This window comes from Coregonus lavaretus (genome assembly GCF_964263955.1).
Source record: "Coregonus lavaretus genome assembly, chromosome: 9".
Taxonomy (NCBI): domain Eukaryota; kingdom Metazoa; phylum Chordata; class Actinopteri; order Salmoniformes; family Salmonidae; genus Coregonus; species Coregonus lavaretus.
In genome coordinates, this window is record NC_139996.1 from 27,129,709 (window position 1) to 27,144,706 (window position 14,998).

At 43.0% G+C, this 14,998-nt stretch overlaps 1 protein-coding gene across 2 annotated transcripts; it reads left to right on the forward strand.

Annotated features, from left to right (window-relative positions):
• Nucleotides 1–3,054: 3,054 nt before the first annotated feature.
• Nucleotides 3,055–11,917, forward strand: LOC311135052 (inosine-5'-monophosphate dehydrogenase 1b-like; the record flags this gene model as incomplete). 2 transcript variants are annotated; one of them, XM_084168916.1, is made up of 16 exons in its annotated part: nt 3,055–3,317; nt 6,098–6,196; nt 7,443–7,491; nt 8,144–8,245; nt 8,502–8,576; nt 8,774–8,980; nt 9,144–9,231; nt 9,332–9,531; nt 9,634–9,724; nt 9,883–9,978; nt 10,147–10,290; nt 10,418–10,562; nt 10,703–10,846; nt 10,959–11,042; nt 11,577–11,593; nt 11,817–11,917. In XM_084168916.1, the coding sequence occupies 16 exons, from the start codon at nt 3,064–3,066 to the stop codon at nt 11,915–11,917; spliced, it is 1,896 nt and encodes a 631-aa protein (XP_084025042.1). The 2 variants fall into 2 exon arrangements, with proteins under 2 accessions (XP_084025042.1, XP_084025041.1); XM_084168915.1 differs by lacking the exon at nt 11,577–11,593 and having other exon boundaries at nt 3,064–3,317; nt 11,817–11,838.
• Between the last annotated feature and the right edge of the window lie 3,081 nt (nt 11,918–14,998).

Here is a 14,998-nt window from a genome sequence, read left to right on the forward strand (position 1 = left end):
CTCACTTTCAGTTATTTGAAAAGGAAATAATCTCCCAAATGTCACTATTTCTAAAACAAGCCATAGAAAGTTGGTTGCAATTTCAATTTAATCCTCCAGAAACGACAGAACAAATAATGCAACAAATATTGTGGTTAAATTCAAATATACTAATTGACAAAAAACCTTTATTTTTTGACAGAATGTTTAAAAAAGGTATAATCTTCGTAAATGATATCATCGGTAGGACTGGTGGAGTTATGTCGCACATGCAGCTAACAAAAACATATGGAAATGTCTGCTCTACCCAAAATTACAACCAAATAATTGCAGCCTTACCGCAAAAGTGGAAGAGGAAAGTTGAAGGGGGAGAAAGTAAGGAACTTGTCTGTCGGCCTTGCATTAAAGAACATAATTGGTTAAGGAAAACTGTGATAAATAAAAAAGTATATCAGTTTCACTTAAGGACCAAAGGATTGACAGCAGTCCCATATAGATTGCAAAATAGTTGGGAAGAGATCTTTGACGTACCGATCCCATGGCATAGTGTTTATGAACTGACACGCAAAACGACACCGGATTCAAAAATTAGAATCTTTCAATTTAAATTATTATATAAAATTCTTGCTACCAATAGAATGTTATTTATATGGGGGATACAATCTTCCCAGCTCTGCAGATTTTGCTGTGAAGAGATAGAATCATTAGATCATTTGTTTTGGTTCTGTCCATTTGTAGCTTGTTTTTGGACACAGGTCCAGGAATGGCTAAAGGATTGCAATATTTACCTGGAACTAACCTTGCAGATAGCATTACTGGGTGATCTGAAAAGTCATAGTCAATCAATCAATAATATAATAATACTTTTAGCAAAAATGTTTATTTTTAATTCACAATCTGTAGAAGCAATGAGAATAGAAAGGTTCAGAACTTTTGTAAAACATCACAGTATGGTTGAAATATATATGGCAAATAGAAATCCTATATGGATGGTGTTAAGAGATAGATGGGAGGTATTGAATAGAGTTGAAGGATGGGACTAATAACAAATAACAACAAATAATAACAAAGATAGTTAATAATGTAAGCATACTGTGTCCATAATAAGTATATAGGTTGTATGTTGGGAGCTTTTGGGAAAGAGCACAGTTAGAAAGATATGGCATTTAGAAGCAAACCGGATGGACATCATGAAAATGATCGGAGAGGTTGAGAGTAGAAGAAGTTCAGGAGCAAAAAAATAAATAAATATATATATATATATATATATATATAGATATAGAATTATTGTAAAATTAACTCTGTCCATAAGGTGTAGATAGTAAGTATAGACCGGAAGTAGAGGCCTGGGCGTTGTTGTTCACTAATTTACTCCAAGTAGGGAAAGGATGGTGGGGTTGAAAAGTAATAAAGGGGAATATATATATAAAAAATAAAAATAAACATGGGGGATTGGAAGTGATGCAGACAATTACATTGATAGAAGATACAATCTATCTGCAATATTAAGCTGATCCATCCCCCCGAAAAAAATAAAAATAAAAAATAAATAAAAAAATTGTTGATTTAGAGGAGAGAGGCTTCAGGGGCTACCATTAGAGGGCAGAGAGAGAGAGAGAGAGAGGGGGAGTATACTGGAGAAAGAAAGAAAATGGGAGAGAAAGAGACTGTAAGTGAGTATTAAAGAGGCTTTGCTGGTCCAATCCCTCAGTAACTGTCACAAGCAGTAGTCATCTGCAGATTATTTTCCTGAAAGCGTCCCTAGCAACCCAGTCACCCTCCCCTCAGTCAATGGTTTCAGTACAGCACAGAGTTACATTTAGGTAACCTGCCTACACAAAGCAGTCTGAGACTGATAACACACACCCCTCACCATGGAGATACTGGGAGGGGAAAGTGTGTTTTACAGGATCATCTCTCCACCCCCAACCCTTCCCTCCGCCCCTTCTCTATCACTCAACTCTCACTCCCTCTCTCATCTCTCCCTCCAGCCAGTTGCCCCCTCCTGCTTTAATTCCTCCAATCCTCTTTGTAGGACTGACGTCTGCTACTGTCACAAACAGAGCTAAGCCAGGAGAGGAGAGAGGAGGGAAAATAGAGTGGTAGTCTCAGGAACAAACTGCTCTCTATCTCTCACATTTCCACTAGCTCAGCTCCCAAAGCTCTCCAGGCCTCAGGGGGGCTGCTCTACACTCCCAGCTCCCTCTCCCTTTTGGGACTCACCACCCTGCCTGAGACCGGGAGACATCCAGGGGACACTCACTCAGCTTCACCCAGGACCTAGGACTTCAGCTCACTGCAACTGTATCCTCCTCAGAGGACTCCTGAGCCTGCAGCGTGACCCACCCTCCCTACTTCTGTCTAACGAAGAGAGAGGTAGTTCTCCATCTTTCTGTACTTCTATCTCAGGAACACCGGAGCTCCCACCCTTAGGCCTTATCTCCCATAGACTGTATCTGCAGAGAGACAGGAGAACACCCCAAAGACAGAGACAGGAGGATTTAGAGGAGGGCTATTTAATTGACACACAGTTGTGAGACAGCGTGTCTGTGTGTATTTCTGATAACGAGTGTGGCAGTGAATGGACACAGACCACTCGTGTCAGCAGTGTGTTAGAGAAATTACACACTCTGGGGAAGTCTGTTCTAGTTGGGTGTGCAGGTGTCCGTGATATGCCAGGTGTTAGTGAGTGAGGCATTGTAATTGTAAGGCATTGAATGTGCATTTGAGACTTGATAGAGGCCTCAAGTGTGTCAGAGGCATCGGTTGTGTGTGTGTGAGAGAGGTCCGTCAGGTCTGTATGCGTGTTTGTGAAAGGGGTCAGTCAGGTCTGTGTGTGTGTGTGTGAAAGGGGTCAGTCAGGTCTGTGTGTGTGTGTGTGAAAGGGGTCAGTCAGGTCTGTGTGTGTGTGTGTGAAAGGGGTCAGTCAGGTCTGTGTGTGTGTGTGTGAAAGGGGTCAGTCAGGTCTGTGTGTGTGTGTGTGAAAGGGGTCAGTCAGGTCTGTGTGTGTGTGTGTGAAAGGGGTCAGTCAGGTCTGTGTGTGAGACGACGGCCGTGGAGGCCTTAGCCCTGGATTTCTCAGAGATGGAGGGTCAAGGCTACGACCGGTTTGGTGAAGGTGAACTTGAGCGAGACACCTACCAGATCGACTACCGCCGTATAGTTGGTGACACTGAGCCCGCCAGGCCGCACCTCTCGCCCCGCGAAGGGGAACACACACACCCCAACTCCAACCCCCGTGGAGCCTACACACACACCAACCCTCACGGCCATGGGCACGAGACGGCTGCGCAGAGATACAGTGCCACACGCATCCAAGCTGGATACGAACCTGAGAGGTGAGCCAGACACACACACACACAGGTGACAAACAAAACTAGTCAGCCTATACCATTCGTCATCATCTAAACTCCAATTGCTCTAACAATCAGTCAACAACTAGGCCCTAGCTCAGTCCCAGGTCCCAGACCCCGCTGGCCTAGTGAATTACTGGCTTTCATCTACATGAACAAACTACCAAACATCCATCTGCCAGTCAAGGTGTTTTCATTGACGTTGTCAGTGAGCTTTATAAATCCCAGTTAGCTGCTACCGGGAGACAGTGATGTAACTAAAGCCTCTTACCTGCCGCTTGACCGTCACACAGACTGAAATACTTTCCATTGACAGGGTTATAGAGTCTGTAGGTTCATCAACATTTCCACACTACAGAGCCAAGGTATTTATCTAATGGAAAGGTAAAAAACCACACTGAAGGTAAAATCATTTACATCATTAGGTGCTGTAGAAAGACAACTACGTACAGTATATTCCCTTATATCACGTCAAAACAACAAACTGTAGCTTACAGCAATACGTTCTCTCTGGATAACATGGTCTTAGGAGCATGTATTCTACCCAGGAGGTCTTTGAATTTTCACTGACAGCCTTGCAGGTGAAACATGGAGATACAGTATTATGCATAATTAAATCTGTCTATATATTTCAAGCTGCAATCTGTAACTTTTGGGTGACCCGACCAAATTCACATAGAAATGTTAGTTATAAATCTGTCATTAGCTTTGAAAGCAAGTCTAATTAGTGGTATATTTGTTCTATGTGTGCTATTTCTATGCTTCCCGTTAAGTTTCTATTTTGCATCTTTTACTTTCAGTTTTGTACACCAGCTTCAAACAGCTGAAAATACAATATTTTTGGTTATGGAAAATATATTTCACAGCGGTTTATATAGTACAATGACTCTTGACACTTGCTTGTTTTTTTCACATAAACTGAAATTAGGCAAACTTAGAATTTTAGAAAACAGGAAATGGCGGAGCGATTTCTGCATAGTGCACCTTAATCTGCACGGTTAAAACTACAAATCCTGCAATAGAGTCTAGAAGCGCTTCGTCCCTATATATGGTCAGCTGGGTTCTGTCTACAGTTGAAGTCGGAAATAGTTTACATACACCTTAGCCAAATACATTTAAACTCAGTTTTTCACAATTTCTGACATTTAATCCTAGTAAAAATTCCCTGTCTTAGGTCAGTTAGGATCACCACTTTATTTTAAGAATGTGAAATGTCAGAATAATAGTAGAGAGAATTATTTATTTCAGCTTTTATTTCTTTCATCACATTCCCAGTGGGTCAGAAGTTTACATACACTCAATTAGTATTTGGTAGCTTTGCATTTAAATTGTTTAACTTGGGTCAAACATTTCAGTTAGCCTTCCACAAGCTTCCCACAATAAGTTGGGTGAATTTTGGCCCATTCCTCCTGACAGAGCTGGTGTAACTGAGTCAGGTTTGTAGGCCTCCTTGCTCGCACACGCTTTTTCAGTTCTGCCCACACATTTTCTATAGGATTGAGGTCAGGCTTTGTGATGGCCACTCCAATACCTTGACTTTATTGTCCTTAAGCTGTTTTGCCACAACTTTGGAAGTATGCTTGGGGTCATTGTCCATTTGGAAGACCCATTGCGACCAAGCTTTAACTTCCTGACTGATGTTTTGTGATGTTGCTTCAATATATCCACATAATTTTCCTTCCTCATGATGCCATCTATTTTGTGAAGTGCACCAGTCCCTCCTGCAGCAAAGCACCCCCACAGCATGATGCTGCCACCCCCGTGCTTCACGGTTGGGATGATGTTCTTCGGCTTGCAAGCGACCCCCCCTTTTCCTCCAAACATAACGATGGTCATTATGGCCAAATAGTTCTATTTTTGTTTCATCAGACCAGAGGACATTTCTCCAAAAAGTACGATATTTGTCCTCATGTGCAGTTGCAAACCGTAGTCTGGCTTTTTTATGGCGGTTTTGGAGCAGTGGCTTCTTTCTTGCTGAGCGGCCTTTCAGGTTATGTCGATATAGGACATGTTTTACTGTGGATATAGATACTTTTGTACCTGTTTCCTCCAGCATCTTCACAAGTTCCTTTGCTGTTGTTCTGGGATTGATTTGCACTTTTCGCACTAAAGTACATTCATCTCTAGGAGACAGAACGCGTCTCCTTCCTGAGTGGTATGACAGCTGCGTGGTCCCATGGTGTTTATACTTGCATACTATTGTTTGTACAGATGAACATGGTACCTTCAGGCATTTGGAAATTGCTCCCAAGGATGAACCAGACTTGTGGAGGTCTACAATTATTTTTCTGAGGTCTTGGCTGATTTCTTTAGATTTTCCCAAGATGTCAAGGAAAGAGGCACTGAGTTTGAAGGTAGGCCTTGAAATACATCCACAGATACACCTCCAATTGACTCAAATGATGTAAATTATCCTATCAGAAGCTTCTAAAGCCAGGACATAATTTTCTGGAATTTTCCAAGCTGTTTAAAGGCACAGTCAACTTCTGACCCACTGGAATTGTGATACAGTGAATTATAAGTGAAATAATGTCTGTAAACAATTGTTGGAAAAATTACTTGTGTCATGCACAAAGTAGATGTCCTAACCGACTTGCCAAAACTATAGTTTGTTAACAAGAAATTTGTGGAATGGTTGAAAAACGAGTTTTAATGACTCCAACCTAAGTGAATGTAAACTTCCAACTTCAACTGTATGTATGTATGTATGTATGTATTTATACTGTATATATATATGTGTGTGTGTGTGTGTGTGTGTGTTCCAGCATGGCTGACTACCTGATCAGTGGAGGGACGGGGTACGTGCCTGAAGATGGACTGACGGCTCAGCAGCTCTTCTCTATCGGGGATGGACTCACATACAAGTAAGATTTTTTTTTATACATTCTAGTTAGAGAGCAGCATTTCCAATGATCTTGATTGAAATTCCAATAATTTTGCAATTTAAAGTTTATGACAGAGAGAGTCACTCAGCCTGGTCTCATAGAAGTAACATAGTAAACATACAGTACATCCGCGACACTCAAATTAGTATGATATGATATGTTACACCTTCTGCCTGCAGCCACACCAGCAATAGGTACATGACACTATCTATGGCAGCGCTGTCTACGGCCGTGGTCCTGAAACCGCGATCAGTCTTGGTGGTGAGCGCTGCTCGCGGCGCTGCCCATGGTGCTGAATTGTTTATGCGCCCATTAGAGGAGTTTTCCAGTCGGGATTTGTTCACAGTTCCCGATAACTCAGAAAGCTCAGAAATGCAGGAATAAGACCGTGCCCCCAGGTTGACTGTTGTGGTTGAGATACTGGAATTATTACCATCGAGTTTGGCCAACTTCAGAGCCAGGCGCCATGTTGTTGCCCTGAGCATTCCATTCAACCGATGATGGTCAGTATTAGCTAGTAGGCCTAGTTCTGATACTAGCAGACAGGTGCTCCTCCACCTAAATATGAAACATCTCAAAGATGGCTGAATATGAGGGGCTATGGCTGGTGTATTATCTTTATGACTACACTAATGTATCATAGATATAACAAATCCTCTCTCAGCAGAGACCCACTGTGACCTTTCAGTCAGTAAGACCTTATAAGTGTTAGTGTGATACTGACAGAGTAAAAACACTCACTGACTGCTGTGATGATATGGTGAAACCAGACCAGTAGAATAATCATCATTATGCATCCTTACATAAGAGGAATTTGTTTATTTTTAAATTAGAATGAGTATATTAGGCTTGTGTTATCAGTCCTAATGGAGGTTTACACAGAGAGTACATCATATCCTCACATCCAGTACAGCGGGAGGATTAGAAAGAGGCTTTATTTCCAGTCTGTGTGAGGTTGTGTGATATGCATAGTGGTTGTGGGTGTAGGGATGTGACTCTGTGCTGGCCAGGGGTCAGGGGACTGGTGCTGGGAGGCAAGCGGTGGGAAGTGTTCACACATCAGTTCCCTCACTGTTTGGCAGAATGATGTGTATCCGAGAATCGACCCTTTCAAGACAACATGATATGTCAGTAATAGTGGACCTCACAATGTTCTCTCTCTGTTCTATTTTTTTTTTGTCTCTCTCTCGCTCTCTTCTCCTCTCTCCTTCCCCTCTCTCTACAGTGATTTCCTGATTCTGCCTGGTTTCATAGACTTTATTTCAGATGAAGTGGTGAGTATCCAGTGTGTTTGGTTAACCTTTTCATTGCTAATAAACAACAGAAGCTACAGTATCATAGCCATGCCACTGCTTTAGTCAACTCCATTGCTGTTGTCTGGCATATTATGTCATACCCATCCCAGTATAGCCCTGTGTGTGTGTGCAGCTACTCCTCTTCTGTGGTCCTCTCTGTCTCCATCGCGTTTTATGTTTATCTCAGTTGAATAACGTGTACACACACACACACACACACACACACACACACACACTCAGCTGGTAACACAGCCAGCCAGACCACTTCACTCCACAACAACACTGATGAGAATAGCAACACCAGTCCCTCATGGCTGAGAGTCAGAGTCATGCCCTGTGTAATTGCTTTAGTAGGCTACAGGTGCTGGTGTTTTTAGCTTGTTTGTTCTCTGCTGGCAGAAGGGTATGTCTCCTGTGGTACATGACTGTACATACAGGACTGAGCAGGGACAGCTGACGTCCATGGTGCCACCTAATGGCAATGAGGAGGTATTGCATGTTCTGATTGGTCTTGCCTTACAGTCACAGATATTTGGTTGACAGGGTGCCATTATTTATGTAATTATGTTTTTCTTCTCGAATCACTGTGATGTGATAATTGTCTATTTCCTCCTCTACTTCCTGTTTCTAGGACCTGACCTCAGCTCTGACCAGGAAGATCACCCTGAAGACTCCTATCATCTCATCTCCCATGGATACAGTCACTGAGTCCTCCATGGCCATTGCTATGGCTGTGAGTATAGAGCCACTCCTCACCTACTCAGCCAGCCAACACCAATAAGACAATACCACAAATATGTCACCAAACTTAATTTACTAGTGGTATTTTTGGTTGTGGTAATGAGTTTTTTTGTATTGCCATAAATACAAAGAAAATATATGTCTTGTAATACATGGACTCAGGTTGATGCATATTGAAGTCTGATTGGACAAATGTCTTGTTCGGCTATGTCTTGTTCGGCTATTGGTCAGTGCTCTGTGTGTTATAGCTCATGGGCGGGATCGGGATCATGCACCATAACTGTACTCCAGAGTTCCAGGCCAACGAGGTCCGCTTGGTTAAGGTAAGATGGTGGCTAGCGGTTGGACGACATGATGATGTGCAGTATATTGATATACCGTTACATCAACAGTATAAAGTCTCATGTCAAATGATGTTGTAACAATGTAACAGTACATGAATACACTTCAACTTGCTGGTTTAATAAAGACAAAAGTACATTTGCTGAATGATGTTTCTTGTTTATTTATTTGTGGTCAGAAATTTGAGCAGGGTTTCATCACAGACCCAGTGGTGATGAGTCCTCACCACACGGTGGGAGACGTGTTCGAAGCCAAGGTCCGCCACGGCTTCTCTGGCATCCCCGTCACCGAGACAGGCAAGATGGGCAGCAAGCTGGTGGGCATCGTCACCTCCCGAGACATCGACTTCCTTTCAGAGAAAGACCATGACAGACCCCTGGAAGAGGTGTGTGTGTATGTGGGGTGTGTGTGGATGACATGTTTGTTTGTACACGTCCAATATATTTACAATATATTGTCAACACATATATTGTAAACTGGATGAGTCTATTTCTTGTAGTATTGAATACTATTCCTGTGAGGTTTACTTGAATGGCTGATTCTTGCAGGCTATGACAAAGAGGGACGATTTAGTGGTAGCACCAGCTGGCGTCACACTGAAAGAGGCCAACGACATCCTGCAGCGCAGCAAGAAAGGTACCATATGGTAGTGACACAACATTTCCTGTAGAGACACTTTAGTCAGAGAGGACATTACAAAAGATCAATCTTTGTTTGGAACTTCTGTCTCTCTCAGGTAAACTGCCCATAGTGAATGACAGTGATGAGCTAGTGGCCATCATCGCCAGGACAGACCTGAAGAAGAACCGAGACTACCCACTGGCCTCTAAAGACTCCAGGAAACAGCTGCTGTGTGGAGCGGCCATCGGAACCAGAGAGGAGGACAAATACAGACTGGACCTGCTGATGCAGGCTGGGGTTGACGTGGTGGTGCTGGTGGGTCTGGGGAAGGGGTTGGGTTGTTATATTGTATTTTTGGTTACTTGTCCTATCTTTGGGTTCCGCTCCTCTCTAAACCCTGTCTGTTTACTGCTGTAGGACTCGTCCCAAGGGAACTCTGTCTATCAGATCAATATGATCAACTACATCAAACAGAAATATCCTGAACTACAGGTGGTGGGAGGAAACGGTGAGTCTCCTCTACCTTCTCTAGCAATGCCTCTTTCCCGTTAATCTCTCTTACATTTTCACTTTCTTTTTCTTTGTCTTTCTTTCTTTTTCTTTGTCTTTCTTTCTTTCTTTCTTTCCCATTCTCGATTTACAATCTCTCTCACTCTCTCTCTGTAGTGGTGACTGCAGCCCAGGCTAAGAATCTGATCGATGCGGGTGTGGACGCTCTGAGGGTGGGGATGGGCTGCGGCTCCATCTGCATCACCCAGGAAGGTAATGACAGACAGGGGAGGAACAGCAAATGAGGAGAGGGGAGGAGAGGATGAGGACGGAGGAGAGTGTAGAGTTTGCTTAATGTTTAGTTAAAAACAACTATTTGTTGGCAAATTGCTGACACGTTGCTGACATGTTGCTTTGTGTTATGTTTGTGTTGTGTGCCAGTGATGGCGTGTGGGCGTCCCCAGGGCACATCAGTGTACAAGGTGGCAGAGTACGCCAGGCGCTTCGGTGTGCCCGTCATCGCAGACGGAGGCATCCAGACCGTTGGACACGTGGTAAAAGCTCTCGCTCTTGGGGCATCCACAGGTGTGTATTTGTGTGTTGAACCCACCAAGCATTATTATTAGCCTTTTCCCACAAACAGGAAAATCTACACCATACTATTGATGGTCTGACTTTTACCTCCTTTCACCTCTGACCTCTGTGCCCTCAGTGATGATGGGGTCATTGCTCGCGGCAACCACGGAGGCCCCGGGGGAGTATTTCTTCTCAGACGGCGTGCGGCTGAAGAAGTACCGGGGGATGGGCTCCCTGGACGCCATGGAGAAGAACAGCAGCAGCCAGAAACGCTACTTCAGGTAGAGAGAGAGAGACGGTGTGTCTTGTGTATTTGCAGTAATAGGGCTAAGGACAGAGGTGTGAGGGGGAGAAGGTGTGTGTGTGTGTGTTGTCTATTTGCAGTGATAGGGATATTATGATTGTGTGGTTATCTCGACAGTGAGGGGGACAAGGTGAAGGTGGCTCAGGGTGTGTCAGGGTCGGTTCAGGATAAAGGCTCCATCCATAAATTTGCCCCCTACCTCATCGCTGGCATACAACATGGCTGCCAAGACATCGGAGCCAAGAGCCTCTGCATACTGCGGTAAGTCTATGAATAGATGTTAGACTGTGATATTGTATTCGACTTTGATATGATCTGTGTGTCTTTGTTCCATTGTTGTGATATATTGTTGTACTGTTGTATGTTATTTCAGGTCCATGATGTACTCCGGGGAGCTAAAGTTTGAGAAGAGGACCATGTCAGCTCAGGTTGAGGGGGGAGTACACGGGCTCCATTCGTAAGTCTGCCCCTGCCTGGCTCTGGCATCGTTTACACATCCTGTCCTCTGGTATTTGTTGTAGATCCTGTGCTCCTCTCCTCTGTGATCGACTAACCTGTCCTGTTGTGTCCCATGTTCTGTGCCTGTGGCTGAAGTGTCCTTTATCTCTGGACTGGGTGGTAGTGTGTGAGTGAGTGTGTGTTTGTTCTCACCAGTGGCGTTCGTATCTCCTTTACTATAGGTTGTTTAGGAGTTGCTACTTTAATCCGGGATTGGCAGTCATACAATACAAGGTCCATTGTGGGGGCAGGCTTTCGTTCCAGCCAAAGCAGTAACAGCAGATGCAAGTAATTAAGGTTTGACTTAAGACTATGATTGGTTGATTTATTGTTTTGGATGTGTTACTGCTTTAGCTGGGGCAGAATCCTGCACCCACTCTGGCCATTTGTGGATAGAATTGCCTACCCCTGAGTAAAATAGTAGCACTGAAGCAAGTTAAACGTCACAATGTCTGTCTTCTCTCTCTTTCTCTGACTCATGCTCTCATCATAGATATTCTTTTGTGCCATGTAAGTACATTCTCCCTGTGCTCACAACTCCAACTCTTTTCCTACTGCAATTTCCTCTGTTTGTTACCTTTTGGTTTTCAGGAAGACCCAGAAGTCTAGGCCACTTTTTAAAGCCCTACCAATTTCTTAAAACCCTCAATCTAGTATATGTAGTGTAAAATGAGTTTCAATTAAGCTTGACTTATATTCCTGACTGTTGTCTCTGTGTGTTGTCTTCCTGTAGTTATGAGAAGCGGCTATACTGAGGGAGGAGGGAGAGTGAGCTCACGAGCAGCACCCAGTGTACCCACACCAGCAGCCACCAGGCACAACGGATACATGTGACCTACCTACAACCACTACTCAACCTCCACCCAAGTTATCACATCTGTCCTAACTACAACTACTACTCAATTCAACCATTACATAACCTTTTGGCTATACAAGGGAAGACCGCTGAGTCCTCTCCACTCGTCTCCCCCACCTACTCTTTCTCTGTGTTGTGTAAGATGCTTTTGAGAGACCTAAGAGTCACCTCTGACCTATGACTTGATTGATGTTATGACATAAACCACAGGGACTAGGGACTAAGATTCAATGGTCAGATGTACTGGGTCACGGCACAGAGCCATCGGGCTGTATAAGGTACGTAGCTCATGTAGAACTGTGACTACTGTGTACTGGGAGAGACTGTTTGAACATAATAATCATTTTATTTTTTTATGTACCCTGGAACTCTTTATACCAGTTCTGGTTGATCATGGTCCTAGGTCTCAGATGTGTTTGGAGCACAGGAGGTTGCTGGCACCTTAATTGGGGAGGACGGGCTGGTGGTAATGGCTGGAGCTGAATGAGTGGAATGGTATCAAATACATCAAACACATCCATGTGTTTTATGCCATTCCATTCGCTCTGTTCCAGCCATTATTATGAGCAGTCCTCCCCTCAGCAGCCTCCATTGGTTTGGAGGTACAGTAGTGTTTTTGACTGTGTGCAATAGCCTAGAGGTCTGTCAGTGTGGCTCTACTGTAGAGCGGACCAAAGCTAGGATAAGCTATAAGGTAAGCGTTAGCTTTAAATCAGGGATAACCACAGCGCCTTAAGACTGCACATGGAGGCTATACCAGTGTTGTAGTACTAGAGTCCAGGGGCCTCATTTATCAAATCTGTGGGTAAACCATGTGTGGGATCATTTCCACGCAAAGTGTGAGATTTAGCAATATGAGCGTTTGCTTGAGAGTATGCATACATTTATGCACAGCCATGACCATGCATAGGCACAGTGCAAAGTGGCGGAATAAGGGAACTGCTTGTCAAGCATAGAATGGGGAAAATATACTGTATGTTGAAAATGTGTGAAATTGTGAGAGAAATAATTAAATCATTTTTCGATTTAATTGTATTTCCATTGTGAATTCATGCAACAAATATTGACAGGCTATATATAATTTGACCATATCAGTACATTTGTTATGATAATAATCCATATAAAGTACGCTACAGTAATTTGTTAAATTAGAGGCGCGGGTGAAATACTATAAAAGTCAGAGATTATGGGAAATCGAACGAGAGATAGCTGAGCTTGCTCTTTTGGCACAAGCTGCGTTTCGTAGAGAGTGCGTTTTTAGAGACAGTTGGGACTTTTTTGCAGAAAGTACAGATTGGCTCATCAGATATCGTTTCCCAAAACCAATCTTATTGGATTTTCATTTAAGACCTACTTTAGAAAAGCAAACACATGCCATTCCGGTGCACATGCAAGTGCTATCCACCCTCGTGTTTTTGGCAACGGGAACTTTTCAGTGGGAGCTTGCCGATTGGAATCTCACAGCCCTCAATGAGCCTATGTTTTGGATGCAATCATCAGCTAAACGACCAGTCCATACACCATCACACATCAGGTTGAAGTCAATAGGGGTTTCTTTGCCATCAGCGTTCCCAAATATGAACGGAGCAACAGATGGCACCCACATCCCCATAAAAGCACCATCCCAAAACGAGTTCAACTATGCAGCCTCAGCCAGCATGTGAACAGAAAAGGCTTCCACTCATCTGCAGGTGATAGGTTAAGTGATGCGCAAAATAAGTTGCTGAATGTGGTGGCAAGGTGGCCATGTGGAAAGCACGACTCATTCATTCTGCAGAACAGCAATGGCCTATACGCCTACAGGAGGGAGCTGTTGAGGATGGATGGCATATTGGTGAGTAGCTACTCATTTTAAGTATATTTGCCATTGCTAAAGCAACTTCAACTGTACTAATGGTACTCTTTGTAGCTATGTTTACATTTTTACAGGTAAAACCACAGCTGAGCGAGTCAAGTAAAACATTTTGATTGTACTCAATCTCTGACACAAGGCAACTCTATTTCAGTCTCGGAAAAATATTTTATTTTCGTAGCTTTTTTTTGTTTGCCCGTTGTAGGCTATATTTCATGGTACAGAGTTGTATATTCCCCACAGGCATAAAAGGGATTATTTGGACCATATGTGACCCACCACCTTGATTCGGTTTTAGTAGAAACATTTGATTATTTAATTTTTTACATTGGATTAAAGTAGAGACTCAGAGCTACAAAATGGTATATCAGCCATACACTGCAGTTGAGGAACAATGGGAAAGTAATTCTGCTTTGAAAGTTGATAAACTTGTAACCCCACTTTTGAGAAAATTACCCTTGAATGTTTTGGTACATGATACACCTACTGGAGAGCTCTTTGTCTACACCTGTTCCGCATCGTTCTCACCCTCTTAAGCCTTAGCCCCACCCACATCTTTACAATAAGGAAAACCTAAAGGTAAAAATACACTTTATCTAGTCTTTGGCCTATATCCTAATCTGACTTTGAAAGTGTCCAGATACAAATATTTTATAATTATTAGATGATGCTTACCCAGACACTTGTCTACATTGATGGTTCATGTGAAAGAAATGCTATAACCACCCCCCAACCACATCTAGCTAAGTGGATGGGTCACTATTGTCTAGACATGTACACATGTTCATGAAATACAATATATGGCCATAATAAACCCCAGACACACCTGGCTAACTTGATGGGTCATGTAATCATTCTCTTGCGAAGTGGAGTATTTTGTTTAGACATGTAGCTACCTAGCTAAACAATTAACCATAATCCCAACCCATAGCTACAGTACAAACAGATTGTCATAGCTTGCCACTATGCATGAAATGCTAGAGTATGAATCTGCAGGTAGCTAAAGCTAACCAACTAGGTTCAATGCTAGCTAGCTAGCTAACATTAGGCTATAACTAGCAATGCAAATGGATTTCTGAGATCCTAATAATATTACTACACAGATCATACACGTAATTCAGCTAGCTAACAGTACGCTTTAACTTGCAATGAAAACGACTTTCTGACTAATTAGAAACGTATAATATCTGAAAATGTAGCTAGAGTC